This window comes from Callospermophilus lateralis, chromosome 3, assembly GCF_048772815.1.
Source record: "Callospermophilus lateralis isolate mCalLat2 chromosome 3, mCalLat2.hap1, whole genome shotgun sequence".
NCBI classification, from domain to species: domain Eukaryota; kingdom Metazoa; phylum Chordata; class Mammalia; order Rodentia; family Sciuridae; genus Callospermophilus; species Callospermophilus lateralis.
In genome coordinates this window covers 90,091,594-90,107,663 of record NC_135307.1, presented here as the reverse complement: position 1 = coordinate 90,107,663, position 16,070 = coordinate 90,091,594, and the positions used below count along the sequence as shown (strand labels likewise).

At 42.8% G+C, this 16,070-nt stretch overlaps 1 protein-coding gene across 22 annotated transcripts in view; it reads left to right on the top strand.

Annotated features, from left to right (window-relative positions):
* Positions 1 to 724: 724 nt before the first annotated feature.
* The window catches only part of Ppip5k1 (diphosphoinositol pentakisphosphate kinase 1), a 43,381-nt gene continuing 28,035 nt past the window's right edge, over positions 725 to 16,070 (top strand). For 16 of the 22 annotated variants that reach the window (XR_013090767.2, XR_013090768.2, XM_076850704.2 and 13 more), the window contains exons 1-22: positions 725 to 781; positions 5,680 to 5,854; positions 6,305 to 6,500; positions 6,931 to 7,021; positions 7,245 to 7,330; positions 7,644 to 7,798; positions 7,939 to 8,040; positions 8,539 to 8,700; positions 8,799 to 8,920; positions 9,973 to 10,074; positions 10,322 to 10,408; positions 10,534 to 10,609; positions 10,735 to 10,844; positions 10,931 to 11,013; positions 11,179 to 11,310; positions 11,476 to 11,597; positions 11,863 to 12,045; positions 14,229 to 14,370; positions 14,534 to 14,757; positions 15,060 to 15,187; positions 15,389 to 15,503; positions 15,922 to 16,029. Coding sequence is in view for 20 of the 22 variants with exons in the window: in XM_076850704.2 (XP_076706819.1) it covers positions 5,708 to 5,854; positions 6,305 to 6,500; positions 6,931 to 7,021; positions 7,245 to 7,330; positions 7,644 to 7,798; positions 7,939 to 8,040; positions 8,539 to 8,700; positions 8,799 to 8,920; positions 9,973 to 10,074; positions 10,322 to 10,408; positions 10,534 to 10,609; positions 10,735 to 10,844; positions 10,931 to 11,013; positions 11,179 to 11,310; positions 11,476 to 11,597; positions 11,863 to 12,045; positions 14,229 to 14,370; positions 14,534 to 14,757; positions 15,060 to 15,187; positions 15,389 to 15,503; positions 15,922 to 16,029 (2,673 nt within the window). In the remaining 2 variants the exon portion in view is untranslated. Of the gene's footprint in view, positions 782 to 5,679; positions 5,855 to 6,304; positions 6,501 to 6,930; positions 7,022 to 7,244; positions 7,331 to 7,643; positions 7,799 to 7,938; positions 8,041 to 8,538; positions 8,701 to 8,798; positions 8,921 to 9,972; positions 10,075 to 10,321; positions 10,409 to 10,533; positions 10,610 to 10,734; positions 10,845 to 10,930; positions 11,014 to 11,178; positions 11,311 to 11,475; positions 11,598 to 11,862; positions 12,046 to 14,228; positions 14,371 to 14,533; positions 14,758 to 15,059; positions 15,188 to 15,388; positions 15,504 to 15,921; positions 16,030 to 16,070 lie in introns of those variants that run through there. The other 6 variants (XM_076850700.2, XM_076850697.2, XM_076850691.2 and 3 more) reach the window with 2 other exon arrangements.

Here is a 16,070-nt window from a genome sequence, read left to right as displayed (position 1 = left end):
TTGGAGGGTTTAGAAAACACAGGGTGTGGAGATAGGAATCAACTTGTCCAGTCTTCTGTGTCCACCCTTTTTCTTGTATCCGACAAAAAAATAAGTCTCTTCGTAGCCAGGCACTGTGACTCATGCCTGTAATTTCAGTTATTTGGAGGGCTGTCACAGAATGATCACAAATTCGAGGTCAGCCTGGACAATTTGGAGAGCTCCTGTCTCAGAATAAAAAATTTAAAGGACTGGGAATGTAGCTCAGTGGGAACCCTCTCCTTACCGCCCTCATTCAATCCCCAGTACTGGAAAAAATAAAAGTCTCTTTGTTCCTTCTCTTAACTTTTTAATCTGCTTCTTTTTTTTGTCTTTGTTCTCCCTATCATTTCTCTTTGCATTTTACATTTTCAGCCTATATTTATTGGATCTTTTACCCCGTTTTGTCTTATAAAACAAACAAAAGACTGATTTTGCTCTCAAGGAGGTGCAATGGCACAAACTCTTGTCTTCTCCTTTGGGTCTCGCTTTTCCCAAAACCGCACTGCCTTTGTCTCAGACCAAGAGTCTGAACTGTGGCGACGCAGTAAGAAATTAGAGGTAGAAAAGCATCAGGTTGCATTCCCGCCCGCAGCCACTAGGAGCCACCCTCCTCTGTGCAGAAGCACCGGCCAACGCAGCCTGACTGTTGCCGGTGCGCGCCCTCCGCTGATTGGTGGCACCGCAAGGAAGTCGAGCTTTGATTGGACCACTGTCAGGTGTCGCTGCCGGCAGGTTCGGCTGTGAGAGCGGAGAGAGGCGGGTGAGTGTGGGCCGGGGGTGGTGGGGGAGTGGCTGGGGGCTGGGGGCGGTATCCGAGGGGTGGGCGCGGTGGAGTGGGCTCGGTCTTTGCAGAGGGCGGTGGTTAGTACCCGTTGGGGGCAGCTTCGGGGAAAGAGGCCCAGCGGAGAGGCCTCTGTGTCAGCTCAGGGAGAGTGAGGCGGGGGCGAGTAAAGGCTAGAGAAGTCCGGATGGGAGGGCGGTATTCGTGATCCCGAGCTCTGTAAGGAGAGGACGAAGGAGAGGGTCAGCGAGAGGAGATGAGTGTGTCAGGATCCGAGTGAGGAAGAGAGGGTCCTACAAGGGGGCGGAAGGAGTAGAGTGTACAGGGGAGAGGAGCAGGGAGGAGGGGGGCCAGCGCGAGGAGGACGGAGACTGGATGGACAGGGGAGGGTCCGGGCGGGAGGGGCTCAGCGCAAGGAGGGGAGGGAGCGAAGTGGACAGGGGAGTGGGTCCACTCGAGGAATGGACTGTTGTAGGGAGGAGGCGAGCCTCCGAAGAACGTCGTGTGAGGAAAGAATGGATCTCAGGCAGCCATTGTAGGGGAATCATTGAGGATTTAGTATAAATATGTAACCGAGTGTGATGACTCATGTAAAGGTTTGAAGGCCTGTGTAATTCCGGGGAAGCAGTGAGTGGGAGGATTAATATGATTAGTTGACTAGTAATGGGGGACAGCACTCAGTGTGGAGAATGGTTGGGGGAAATCAATGAAGAGTCATTATAGCAAGTAGGGGAAAGAAGGCAGTATGAATGTGTTAATGCTCAGGACAGGGTGGCAGAAAGAATAGGGAGTAAGTATGGAGGATTAAAATGTGCATTAAGAAGGCAGTGAGGGGTCCACTGTTTGAAGGTAGGAAGGAGATAGTGTTGGTGGCCTGAGAAGTTTTTCTGTTGGAAGTATTTCTTTATCACCCATGGAGCCCTCCAATCAAGTGCAAAAAGCAGCACTAAATTCTAAGGGATAAAGAAGTTACATGGTTTATTTATCCTCCCTTTTCACCTCTCTAGATCTGGTTAACATAGATGTTTCTGAGAAGATTGCCTGCCCCTTCCTTACTGTTTACCTTACCCACTTTCTCCTTCCACCTTCTCGTCTTTCTTTCCTCCCTCCTTCCCTTCCTTCCTTCTTTTCATATTTATTGAGGCCATAGTTAGTCCGCCCTTTTGCCCAGTGTAGAATCTGAAGTTTTCTTTCGCAAGAAAATTTGGGGGAGAGGATGAAGGGAAAAAAGCATAGAAAACAGGCAAGTGGTGCCTGACATTGTGGCTCAGTCCTGTAATCCCAGTCTCTTTGGAGACTGAAGCAGAAAGTTTGAGGTCAGTCTGGGCAGTTTTAAAAAGATCCTGTCTCAAAATGAGGATAAAAGCAAAAAAAAAAAACAAAAACTGGGGATGTAGCCCAGTGTTGGAGTACTTACCTAGCATGGGTGAGGTCCTGGGTACAATCCCTGTACCAAAATAAAAATAAAGAAAACAGGGAAGTGGTTTTGGGAACACCACATTAAACCCCAGCTTCTCTCAGAGGTACTTCTAAATAAGTCCAAGCTTATTTCATAGCTATTTCTGTCAGCCTTCTATTTTTGCCTTGTTAAATATGAATTTGGACCTTTCAAGTCTGTATTCTTGAATAGACTCTTCTCCATTCTGTTATTTACCACCACCCCCCATTACAGAGTTGTAATAGAATTTCAAGAGCATGACTATACATTCAGTAAAAATTCATTAAGCGCTTAGAAAAAGAAAAGGCGAAGGATTTTGAATCTTAGACATGAGAGAAACCCCCTGATTCAGAGAAAGGTTAAATAGTGAAACAAAATTCTAATTACCTAAACTGTACAGAAATCTTGGGAATGCAAGTCATGGGAATTGGGTCAGGTCACTAAAGAAGGATTCATAGAAATAACTATAAATTAGGAGGAGGAGTACATGTATGAGACCTGCAGTGCATAAGTGGAAATGTTCAATCTTAGAAAATGTCATACCCGTGGTAGTTGAGCAATAGAGATAACAGGTGAAGACTGGAAAGGTCAAGGTCTATGTAAAGGTCATCTATTACTTCCTAATCAAAACTGCAAAACCCCATTATAATGACAGAATTTAAAATAAAACTAGTAAAAGTAGAGAAAGTAATTGTTGAAGACTTTTAAAAATCTATAAAACTAAATTAGTTCATTTACTTAAGGAGTTTGTGGCTTTCATTAGAGTTGTCAGTATTTCTGAGAACTCCTGGAGACCATGGAAAATTGCTGATATATGACTCAATTTTATTTTTGGAAAATAATAACAGATGCTAATATCCTTGTAATTCACTATTAGCAAATGTTTGCCTTTTGTGTTTTTGCTTCAGATCTTTTTAAAATTTAAATAAACATTATAGTTAAGGCTGTGAAGTACCATGTGAATCATGTGAATCTTTCTCAGTTCCATTCTCCTTTCAGAGGTAACCACAATCATAAATTCAATGTCTTCCTTTTAAGTCCATGTTTTTATACTTTTAGTAATTATTTTTGCAGTCATAAACAATATGTACTCAATACAATACAAACAATATAACTCAAATTAATGTCTTAAGATATTTTTACTGATATGGCTTTAGGCAGGACTTTTTTTCCACTTAGCTCCTGAAGTGAAGGACCTTGCCCTAGACCAGCACTGGTTTTGTAATGTGTAATATTGCTTGTTTTTACAAATGGAATTGTACTGTATGCATATCTCTACAGTTTGCACTTGGAAACTGCCGACTTGTTATATATATCTCTGTTCACTTTTTATTTTTTCTAGCTCTATCACTAAGCTCATTCATCACAGCCTTTTTAAATTTTTATTTTGAGTCAGGGTCTCTCTAAGATGCCAGGACTGGCCTTGATCTTGTGATCCTCCTACCTCTGCTTCCTGAGTAGTTGGGATTACAAATAGTGTGTCACCATGCTAGGTCTGATTCATTTCACTTTTTTTTTTTTTCCTGGGTACTGGTGATTGAACCCAGGGCTTCTCACCCATGCTAGGCAAGAATTCTACCACTGAACTACATCTCGCCCTTTCATTTTTTTATTTTGAGGCAGGGTCTTGGTAAATTGCCAAGACTGGCCTCAAACTGAGATTCTCCTGCCTCAACCTCTCAAATTGCTGAGATTACAGGTGTCTGCCACTGCACCTGGTTAACCTCCTAAATTCTGATTCACTTTACTATGTTTCATTTATTGCATTGTATCCATTCTTCTACTTATAACATCTAAATTGTTTTCCGTTTTTTTCCATTAGCAACAGTGAGATTAAGGACAGCTGGGTGTAGTGGTACATGCCTGTAATCCCAGCAATTTGGGAGACTGAGGCATCTTAGTGAGGCCCTGTCTCAAAGAATATAAATGACTGGGGGTGTAGTTTGGTGGTAAAGAGCCCCAGGGTTCAATTCCCCCTCCCCAGCCAAAAAAAAAAAAAAAAAAAGAAGGAAGAAGAAGGGGAGGAAGATGGTTAAGAACATGTCTTCTTGGGCTGGGGATGTGGCTCAAGTGGTAGCACGCTCGCCTGGCATGCATGCTGCCCGGGTTCGATCCTCAGCACCACATACAAACAAAGATGTTGTGTCCGCCGAAAACTAAAAAATAAATATTAAAAAATAATTCTCTCTCTCTCTTAAAAAAAAAGAACATGTCTTCTTATGTAGGAGAATTTCTCTACAGCAGGGTTTCTGTACATTGTCACTACTGACATTTTGAACTGGATAGGTCTTTGTTGTATGTGGATATCATATACATTTTAAAATGTTTAGCAGTGTCCTGCCCTCTTCTTACAAGTGCCAATAACACCTTTTCAGGTATGCTAAGCAAAAATGTCCCCTGTGCAGCAAAATCACAACTGGTTGAGAAAGACTACTCTAGCTGTGTATATATAAAAGTGCAACCGCCAGCTTGTTCTGACTCATTTTCCCTGATGTGAAGGACCTTGTCCTAGACTAGTACTGATATCAGGAGAAGTAACAAAACATTGAGATTAGAGTTTCAGAATGGACCAGAGACTGCTCTTTGGATGCTTGCATCATCTACCTCCCAGCCAGCACTAGACGACTTTCCTTGAACTAATTTTCTGGACTTGGGCTTCTGTCTTTTAAGATGGAAGAGGTGAAGGGGAGACATTGGGAATTTTAATGTTCTATTATAATGCTTAGAACAGAGGGTGCCCTCAATTTTTTTTAATATTTATTTTTTAATTATTTGACACAATACCTTTATTTTTATTTTTGTGGTGCTGAGGATCGAACCCAGGGCCTCTCATGTCCTAGGTGAGCACTCTACCTCTGAGCCACAACCCCAGCCCCTCAATTAATGTTTTTTTTTGAGTTAATTCTTTGTAGAAACGAAGATGAAGTTTAAGGGCAATGGCATCTGAATTGTCTCATTCCTTTATTCCTGAATTAAATCCTTGAGTTCACAATTACTGTGGCACAGGGTAGAAATATTGTGGAATGAATCCAGAATTTGAAATGTCACTCTCACTTTCTATTCTGGTAAGGAATCAACAATAGCCTTCCTTGAAGAACTGTTTTTCCCATTTGCTACCTGAAGTTAACATTGTTTCCTTCTGGCAGAATCAGGGACATGCGAGCACTGTAAGTCTTAATCTCCAGATCCTCTTAGTTTGGTTAGGGTGAGATGATCAGGGAAGAAAAGGGAAACTTTTCTTTTAGGGCTCTTTTTTTTTTTTTAATTTCAAATCATTGCCCACAGCCTCCCTTCTTGTTGACCTTTCTTTCACATAACTTTGTTTCCTGTTTCCACTTGTACCATGTAGTCCCCTTATTTTCTAGTTCTCCATACCCAATTCCCACTCATTGCTTGAAGGCTTAGATTCTGAACTGATGGGGTACACCCCTCTCTGCAGAACGGGATGAGTGGGTGTTCCGGCGGGGATGTGGTCATTGACGGCCAATGAGGACGAGAGCACCACGGCTCACTTCTTCCTTGGAGCTGGAGATGAGGGGCTGGGCACTCGTGGAACAGGCATGAGGACAGAAGAGAGTGACAGTGAGCTCCTGGAGGACGAGGAGGATGAAGTGGTAAGATTAGGGAAAATGATGTAACTTGGTGTTGGAGCCCCCATCATAGAGACTTGAGATCCTATGGGATAGAGACATCTCTCTGCTCTTTCCAAATATATAGACTGTCTGTCATAAACAAGCCCTGGTTTAGGGGAGGGACAGTGAGATGATTAATTGCTTCTCTTTGAAACCCCTGCCCTTTTGCCCTTCTCCTATTGTCTCATGGTTATTGGTTCTCTGACTCTTCTGCTTGAGCATATATTTCCTATAGTGGAAAGCTCCTATTGTGTAGACAGTAGTAATCCCTAGACGTGCCTCAACTTAGACTAAAGTTAGTAGGCATCCTTGGTCCCCAGTGTCAAAAGTCCTGAGAAGAAACTGTGCCCTAAAGAGATGAGATTGTGTTCCTTAATGAGGGTAATATAGATAGGAAGTTCCTATATTCCTGATAGTACTTTTTCTCTGTAGCCTCCTGAACCTCAAATCATCGTTGGCATTTGTGCCATGACCAAGAAATCCAAGTCTAAGCCAATGACCCAAATCCTAGAGCGACTCTGCAGATTTGACTACCTGACCGTTATCATCCTGGGAGAAGATGTTATTCTCAATGAACCTGTGGAAAACTGGCCATCCTGCCACTGCCTCATCTCTTTTCACTCTAAAGGTTGGTATCTGGAAAGAAAAACAGGAAAGGATGGTGGTGGGAATGCTGGATTGGGAATGAGGTTCTTACTGTCTTATTAGTAAAAAGGCCATCAGCTCCTCCCAACACTATAGAACAGTGACAAGGGATTTGCTTTCCCTACATCTTGGAGGAGTTGCTGGGTGTAATTAAGCCTCAGGATAGCTCTAAAACTCAGAATCTCTGACAGAGTTGGGTTTCTGGAAGGATCTTAAACATAATCTTTTTTCCTGATGAATATCCTAGACTTAGGAAACTGGTCAGAGGAATAAGTAAAGGGTTGGATGGGTAGAGGAGCTAGGAGCTCAGTATCAGCTATGACCTTTAATGTGTCTCTCTGTCTCTCTTGCCATTTTCTTACCCTGTCTCTTTCATTTTCTTTGTTTGGTCTATTTCCTTTTTTCCATCCCAGGCTTTCCTCTGGACAAAGCTGTTGCTTACTCCAAGCTTCGAAATCCCTTTCTTATCAATGATCTGGCCATGCAGTATTACATCCAAGATAGGTATAGCTTTCTGTGGACCAGTGGGATGGATAACCCTGAGATTGTGCCCATTTGGGGAACCACTCTGGGAGGGGCAGAGTCAAACAAACATGTTTAATTTTTGTATCATACCCTATTGAGTTCTGTGCCCTGGTATCTTCCAGTTCCTATGAAAATGATATCCCTAGCCTCTTCCCTTAGTCAATCCCTACTTCTCCCAGCTTAATTTATTTGGGGGTGACAGGAGAGAGGTGTACCGGATCCTGCAGGAAGAGGGTATCGATCTGCCTCGATATGCCGTGCTCAACCGTGACCCTGCCCGGCCAGAAGGTGAGTACCTGCCCTTGCCTTGCTTTCCATGACTTAGCCCAATGTCTGTCCTCTAAATATCTCCTATATACCACCTATCTATGTGGGACTTTGGTTATTGGATTATGGGTAGGATAAGAACCATGGGTCTTTGGACAAAGACTCAGACCTGTTACATAGATACTGTCATATCTATATACCACTTATCTATATAACTGTATCTGTTACTAAGAGATGGCCATAAAGTTTTGAGCGTTGTAAAGATTAAAACCCCAGGGAAATGGGAGTTGGAAATATTCTATAACCTTAGGCCCTACACACTCCCACCTTTTAGAGTGCAACCTGATAGAAGGTGAAGACCAGGTAGAGGTCAATGGAGCCATCTTTCCTAAGCCCTTCGTGGAGAAGCCAGTGAGTGCAGAGGACCACAATGTTTACATCTATTACCCCAGCTCTGCTGGAGGAGGAAGCCAGCGCCTCTTCCGTAAGGTGGGTGGGGACATTTGAGCATCTGGGAAGTTAGAGAGGTGGAAGGATGAGGATGATATTGTGGAGAAGGGGGCTGAAGGATTTGGGGATAGGGTGGTGGATTGAGGCAATATTTTCTTTCCTTTCTTTTCTTCCTGAAGATTGGCAGCCGAAGCAGCGTTTACTCTCCTGAAAGCAGTGTCCGAAAGACAGGGTCATACATCTATGAGGAGTTTATGCCAACAGATGGCACAGATGTCAAGGTTATGGTGGATACAGGGATTTAAGATGTTACAAAGGTCTGGGTGGGGATGGGGTTCTTGGGAAGCCAGTGCATGTGGAAGGGGTGCTAGAAATTAAATGTGACTTCAGTTGGCTTTCAAATTCAAGTGAAGATAATGAATGGAGAATGTAGACATTCTTATTTACACATTCTTATTTACCATTCAGAGCAAGGGTAAGGTGGCATGAGAAATGGTGTAGTGTTGATAAATTACTTTTTAGTGAGGACTAGATAATAGTGCTAGAGTTCCAAGGAGAAACCTTCCTAATAATGCTGCAGTTGGGCTCAATAAAAATAAATTATTTTTAATACTCAGGGTTTAATATTCAAAAATTATTCTTAATACTCAGGGTTTTTTGCTTTGACTTTGTTTTGTTTTGTTTTTACTCTGGAACTAGTCTACAGACCTAGTCCTCATATCGTCTTCTCATATACAGGGTGAGCTGTGGGCATACTCAGTGATGCTATGTACCTGCAGGTGTATACAGTGGGGCCAGATTATGCCCATGCTGAAGCTAGAAAATCTCCAGCTTTGGATGGAAAGGTTGAACGAGACAGTGAGGGGAAAGAGGTTCGATATCCAGTCATGCTGACTGCCATGGAAAAGCTGGTGGCCAGGAAGGTCTGCGTAGCTTTTAAGGTAGGGGAAGGACCATGGCGTTTGTGGAATGAGGGAGACAGACAGGAGCAGAAGTCTGGGAAAGAGTCTTTTATTATCCTTGTCTCCTTCCCCTGCAGCAAACTGTTTGTGGATTTGACCTTCTTCGTGCCAATGGTCATTCTTTTGTGTGTGATGTCAATGGCTTCAGTTTTGTCAAGAACTCAATGAAGTACTATGATGACTGTGCCAAGATTCTGGGGTAAGAGACAGTACTCTGTGCTGAGAGAATGAACTTAGAGAAAAGAGACAGAAAGCTTTTGCTTCTTAAAAAATATTGCAAAAAGGGCCAGGTGTGGTGGTGCTTGCCTGTAATCCCAGCCACTGGGGAGGCTGAGACAGGAGGATCACAAATTCAAAGCCAGCCTCAGCAACCACGCGAGGTATTAAAAACCTCAGTGAGACCCTGTCTCTAAATAAAATACAAAATAGGGCTGGGGATGTGGCTCAGTGGTCAAGTGCCCCTGAGTTCAACCCCTGGTACCCTTCCCTCCAAAAAATATTGCAAAAAATGATTTAAGAGTGAAAAAGGAAAAAAAAGCAAAAGGGCTTCTCAACCCCTTTGCTTTCCCAGTGCTGCAGTCCTCAGAGATGATAACTGTTAACAGTTTTAGACATAACAGATTATCTTTTTCTGCCATGTATAAATAAACTATATTTATTTTACTTAAGATGATCATATTATGAAACTGTTCTGCAACTTGGTTTTTTTTAAAAAAATCATCATATAATGTTTAAACTATTCAAAAATATGTAAGGAGTAATGAACATGGTGAACATCCATGTATATAGTAGTGCTGGTTGAGCATTTACTAGCCTAAGAAATAAACAAGAATATAGGTGAGCCAGGTACAGTGGTGCATACTTGTAATTCTAGTGATTCAGGAGGCTGAGGCAGGAGGTTTGCAAGATTGAGTCCAGTTAGTGAGATTGTCTCAAAAACAAACAAACAAACAAAAAACCAAACACTTCTGGGTTCAATCCCCAGCACTGCAACAAAGGGGTAAAAAAAAGAATATAGTTGAAGCCCCTTACACTCCTCCCTGGTTATATCCCCTCTTCCATGTCCAGAGGGAACCACAGTCCTTAATTTGCATTTATTTATATTTCTACCACCTATGTGAGGGTATATGTTTGCATGTTTTCAAACGTTTTATTAATGTATTCTGTCACATTCTTGTTTTTGTGTGCTTCATTAAAATTTATAGTACTGATTTGTTTATTTTCACATTTTTTTCATATTTCTCCTTCTAGAAACACCATTATGCGGGAACTTGCCCCACAGTTCCAGATCCCATGGTCCATTCCCACAGAGGCTGAGGATATTCCTATTGTTCCCACCACATCTGGCACTATGTAAGTGAAAATAAAAAATCTGGAGTAACACTTGTGATTCCTTAAGCCAGACCAGTGGTTGCTCCTGACTTATGCCATCTAACAGGTAGAGCCTGGGTCTCTTCTAAGTAGTCCCCTTAACAGTACCTATATCCCTAATCTCAGATCCTTGCTCCTCTGTTCTTTGACATGTCAAGTATGATGTGAGGATGGGAGGTGATGTGAGGTTGGGATAGGAGAGAGGCTCTGAGAACGTTCCTTATCTTAGGATGGAGCTTCGTTGTGTCATTGCAATTATCCGTCATGGGGATCGTACCCCCAAACAGAAGATGAAGATGGAGGTGACACACCCAAGGTAGGAGAAATGTCCAAATGTAGACAGGTCTTTGTGAGGGAGATTGGGTAGAGAACAGACAGCTCCCAGAATCTTTTTTTTTTTTTTTCCAAAATCTTGATTTGTCTTGCTCCTTACTTCTTCAGATTTTTTACTCTATTTGAAAAACATGGTGGATACAAGACAGGGAAATTAAAACTCAAGCGACCTGAGCAGCTTCAGGTAAGGTGGTAAATCTCACCAGAATGAGTGCTAGGAGAAAAAAGGTGTGGGGTTGATAAGAGAGAGGGTGGAAGGGCAAGCCTCAAGGACATGCCTCCTACATGAGACCCTATTATTTCCTCTAGGAGGTCCTGGACATCACAAGGCTGCTGTTGGCTGAACTAGAGAAAGAACCAAGTGGTGAGATCGAGGAGAAGACTGGGAAGCTAGAGCAGCTGAAGTCCGTGTTGGAGATGTGAGAAAGGGGATAGCAGAAGGGAGCCTGTAACAGTGAGAAGTGAGGTACTAGGGCACAAAGTAAACTGTTGTTGTGTCCTGCAGGTATGGTCACTTTTCAGGTATCAACCGGAAGGTGCAGTTGACTTACTACCCTCATGGAGTAAAAGCTTCTAATGAGGGGCAAGGTAAGATAGCCCCTCTTTCAATTATCATTCACATCTCTTGTTCTCAAACCTGTAGAGTGCCTCTACCTGAAATTACCTTTATGGTTTCCTCAGAAGTTGTAACAGTTAGATGTTCCTAATATTTTTCTTAGATCTAGACCTACACACTGCCCCATATTCTCTCAGATTCACAGAGGGAGGCTCTTGCTCCATCTCTGTTGCTGGTTCTGAAGTGGGGTGGAGAACTGACTCCTGATGGCCGGGTTCAGGCTGAGGAGCTGGGGAGAGCTTTTCGCTGCATGTACCCTGGAGGACAGGGTGAGTGTTGGGGTAAAATCCTTAGTAGGGCTGGAGTACGATGATTAGAAAATAAGTCAGGGAAAATGGAAAGAGGCAATGGGGAAGTTAGAGGGGAATAGAATATTCTTTCCTCTATATGGGTACTTTTAACAGTCTATTTCTGGTCCTTTCCTTTGCCCCCAGGTGACTATGCTGGCTTCCCTGGTTGTGGGCTGCTTCGTCTCCATAGCACTTTCCGCCATGACCTCAAGATCTATGCCTCTGATGAGGGCCGTGTCCAGATGACTGCTGCTGCCTTTGCCAAGGTGCCTATTATGGCTTTTTCACAGTGCCAGCGTCTATTAAGTAGAGAAACAGAGTTTGGAGAACTAGTTGGGAAATGTCAAAGTGTTTGTATACCAACTCAAAAGAAGCTATCACATTGTATACAACTGAAAAGAAAATGATAATAGTTAGGGGGAGTAGGTCTCCTTGTTCCTCAACCAGCTCCTGTTTGGTCTCTGGAATAATCTAGGCCTAAGAGAACTGGCTTGGAAAAAAGAACTAATTGACCTTGGGCTTCCCCTTCAGGGCCTCCTGGCTCTAGAAGGAGAGCTGACACCCATTTTGGTACAAATGGTGAAGAGTGCCAACATGAATGGTCTCCTGGACAGTGATGGTGATTCCTTGAGCAGCTGCCAGCACCGGGTGAAGGCTCGGCTGCACCACATTTTGCAGCAGGATGCACCCTTTGGCCCTGAAGACTATGATCAGGTCAGGCTTTCCCTATTTCTGTGCCCCAAATACCCTGGATCCCAAGTTCCTAGAATTCTAAATAATAATAGTGATCAGTGTAATAGTACTTATTACACACCAAACATTGTTTTAGGTGTCTTACACATATTATCTTGTTAATCCTTATAGCAACTCTTGGAGATAAGTAAATGCCATAATTCTCTTATCCACAATTTCAAAAATTAAAAAGGTATTTATCAGTTTGACATCATTCATTTGGCAGCCAAACCCTACATGAATTGTCATAGGACTATTTATACTTCTTAAACTTCCTAGTTAGTGTCAATAGTCATACATTTTGTTGCAGAAATATTAATGTGTTTGGTTATGCCCTAAATTGAGCTGAAGGCATTAAATAATGTATGACATAAACACTTTTTAACTTCTGAAGTTCAAATATTCCCACTAAATGTAGCTAATCCCAAGGACTGTGAATAGGAGAATGTTTCAGTTATCTCTTGTTATACAAAAAACTATGCCCCTGGGGGCTGGGGATATAGCTCAGTTGGTAGAATGCTTGCCTAGCATGTACAAGGCCCTGGGTTCAATCCCCAGCACCACAAAACAAACAAACAAACAAACAAAAAAACTATCCCCCAAACTTAGCAACTTAAAGCAATAGCCATTCCATTATCTCTCATAGTTCTGGGCTTTACTGGTCTAGCATTGGGTCTCTTCTGGAGCTATCTAGGAGGTTTGACTGGGGTTCTGGGATTGGTGGCTTTCTCCTTCTTCATGCTGTCCCTGTAATCTCAGGAAGTGTCTTCTTCACAAGTTTTCTTGTGACTTCTCAAGCATATAACTGAATTTCTTTTTTTTAATATCATTTTTTATTGTTGTTGTTTATGTTTTTTTATGTGGTGATGGGGATTGAACTCAGGGCCTCATGCTTGCTAGGCAGGTGCTTTACCACTGAGCTATTCCCTAGCCCCATGACTGAATTTCTTAAATGATGCTTTAGGGTTCCCTTAACACAGAAATTTACCAGCTTTCTTAAAGCATAGACCCAGAATTAGCACAACTTAAGTTTGTTATTTTTTTATGGTTAAGTAGTCACAGGGCCAAGCCAAGGGAAGGGAAGACAAAGAATTAATGATCACCTTTAATTAACACAAGGACTGTTGGAACTGTACTACTTTTCTCCCATTTTACAAATGAGGAAATATAAGCTCTAGAAAATTTAAGCAGCTTTTTCCAATATCACACAGCTACACAGCTAGTATGAACCCTAAGAGTCTAACTCCAGAGCATAGGCTGTTAATTACTACAATACACTGCCTCTCAGTATCAATCATAGTGGGTACCATTATCCAATGTGACCATCCTTTTTCTTGGGTATCCAGGCCACTGTTGACCAGGCAGTGGTTTTCCACTATTCCAATTCTCATTTCTGATAGATTCTTTTTTTTTAGTTGTAGTTGGACACAATACCTTTATTCCATTCATTTATTTTTATGTGGTGCTGAGGATGAACCCAGGGCCCCGCACATGCTAGGCAAGCGCTCTACCACTAAACCACAATCCCAGCCCCTCTGATAGGTTCTTTTAAAAATTATTCATTTTAAAAATTGTATCTTTTTAAACATTTTTAAGTGTACAGTTCAGTGGCAGTAGGCATATTCATATTATTCTGTAACTGTATACTGATAGGTGTATTTTTGGTGTGTGTGTGTGTGTAGTGCTTAGGAACTCAGGCAAGAGCTCTACCAATGAGCCACATCCCCAGCCCTATGACAGGTTCTTAAATGAGTTACATAGCTAAGTACATAATGTGTCTTTGCTGTGTTCTCCTCTGAGCAGGACTCAATAAGGGACAGAATCTTGCTGCCTTATTTTTTAATCTGTGTTCAATGCCAAATTTAAAAAATTTCCCTTGCTTCCTTTTTCTAGTAAGAATGAAACTTATGAGGCCTTAGGTAGACCTGTGCATCCTACCTAGAATCTTCTTCCTCCCCATTTCTCATTGAATGTGACTGTCCTAAAAGCTTGAGTTAGAATCCAGTTCTGTGGCAGCACTTCTACTCTAGGTCCAGGCAATAAATACTCATAAAAACATTCTGTTGATATTTTGTAATAATGTTATAGAGATTCTGTAATAAACTCACAGGAATCTGGGCAATCAGCACTAAACCTATCTTGCCTTTCTTCACTCTTCCTCACAGCTGGCTCCCACAGGAAGCACTTCCCTCCTCAACTCCATGACTATCATCCAGAATCCTGTGAAAGTCTGTGATCAGGTATTTGCCCTGATCGAAAACCTCACCCACCAGATCCGTAATCGGATGCAGGACCCCAAGTCTGTAGGTGGGTGTGAGTGCTACTGTCTTCAGGTACGGGTGCATTTCTCAGGCACTTGTGTGGCCTTTCTTAAATGTCTGAGACAAGGCATTCTCATCCCTCTGGTTCTACTCCAGAGTTGTCAGGGTCTTTTGTTGGAGGTCAAATTTTGGCTCTATCTTCCTCCCAGACCTGCAGCTCTACCACAGTGAGACACTAGAGCTAATGCTACAGCGTTGGAGCAAGCTGGAACGTGACTTTCGGCAGAAGAGTGGGCGCTATGATATCAGTAAGATCCCTGACATCTATGACTGTGTCAAGTATGATGTGCAGCACAATGGGAGTCTGGGACTTCAAGGCACAGCAGAGTTGCTTCGTCTGTCTAAGGCATTGGCCGATGTGGTCATTCCTCAGGTGTGTCTCATAAAAGTGATCTAGCCTGGGGATAAGGGCATCAGGAAAGGGAAAAAAAGATTTGGGAACCAGGGGAAGAAAACTTAGAGAAGTAATTAGTTGAGTTGTTAAAATTCTCAAGATCCACTCTGACTCTGGGTAAGTATAGAAGGCTAATTGAGGAGATATTTGGAGAGAGGAGAGGGAAAGTGGTGGTTAGAAAAGAAGCCTTAGATCTGAGGCATGATCTTGGGGCTAGAAATATGAAGCAAGAGGAAAGCAAGATTCACTAAAGTACTTATTCCTGGCGCATGGTCCCTTAGGAGTACGGGATCAGTCGGGAGGAGAAACTGGAAATTGCTGTGGGCTTCTGTCTTCCACTGTTGCGGAAGATACTACTTGACCTTCAGAGAACCCACGAGGATGAGTCTGTCAACAAGCTGCATCCCCTGTGAGGGAGGGCTGGGAGGGGTGATGGATGGAGGGAGGGGCATGTTGGGAACCCTTGGAAAATCAAGTCTGGGATGGCTTGGGCAGCCAAGAAGAGAGGGGATTCTGGGATGGAGAGAAGTCTTTGAGGTGGGAAAAAGGAGTTTGTGGAAGCCTGAGGAAAGGATTCTCTGACTTCATGCTAATGTAATTGTTATCTCAGGTACTCCCGAGGAGTGCTCTCCCCAGGTCGCCACGTTCGAACACGGCTGTATTTCACCAGTGAGAGTCACGTCCACTCTCTACTCAGTGTCTTCCGTTATGGGGGACTTCTTGATGTAAGGATCCTCATTATTCCTTTAGTCTATGAACATCTATCCCCAGAATTCTTCTACTGTCTTCCTCATGCTGCTGCTTCTCCTTTTTTTTTTTTTTTTTGTGAAGTACTGGGCATTGAACCCAGAGCCTTGCACATGCTAGTCAAATACTCTATCACTCAGCTTTCACCAGACCTTTTAATTTTTATTTTTAAAAATCTTATTTTGAGACAGGGTCTCTCTAAATTGTTGAGGCTAGCCTCAAACTTGTGATCCTCCTACTTCAGCCTCCTGAGTAGCTGGGATTACAGGCATGTGCCACCATGCCCAGCCTCATACTTCTTTTTTTCTGCAAACTTTCTTTATTCTCCTTGGCTCCCTGACCATTCCCTGTCTTCCTGTCCTTGGGCACTGGCTTACCTCTTTTTGTGTTTGGTAGGAGACCCAGGATGCACAATGGCAGCGAGCTTTGGCTTATCTTAGTGCCATCTCAGAGCTCAACTACATGACACAGATTGTTATCATGCTTTATGAGGACAACACACGGGTGAGGAGCAAACAGGGTGGGATGAGGAGAGGGCCCCTTCT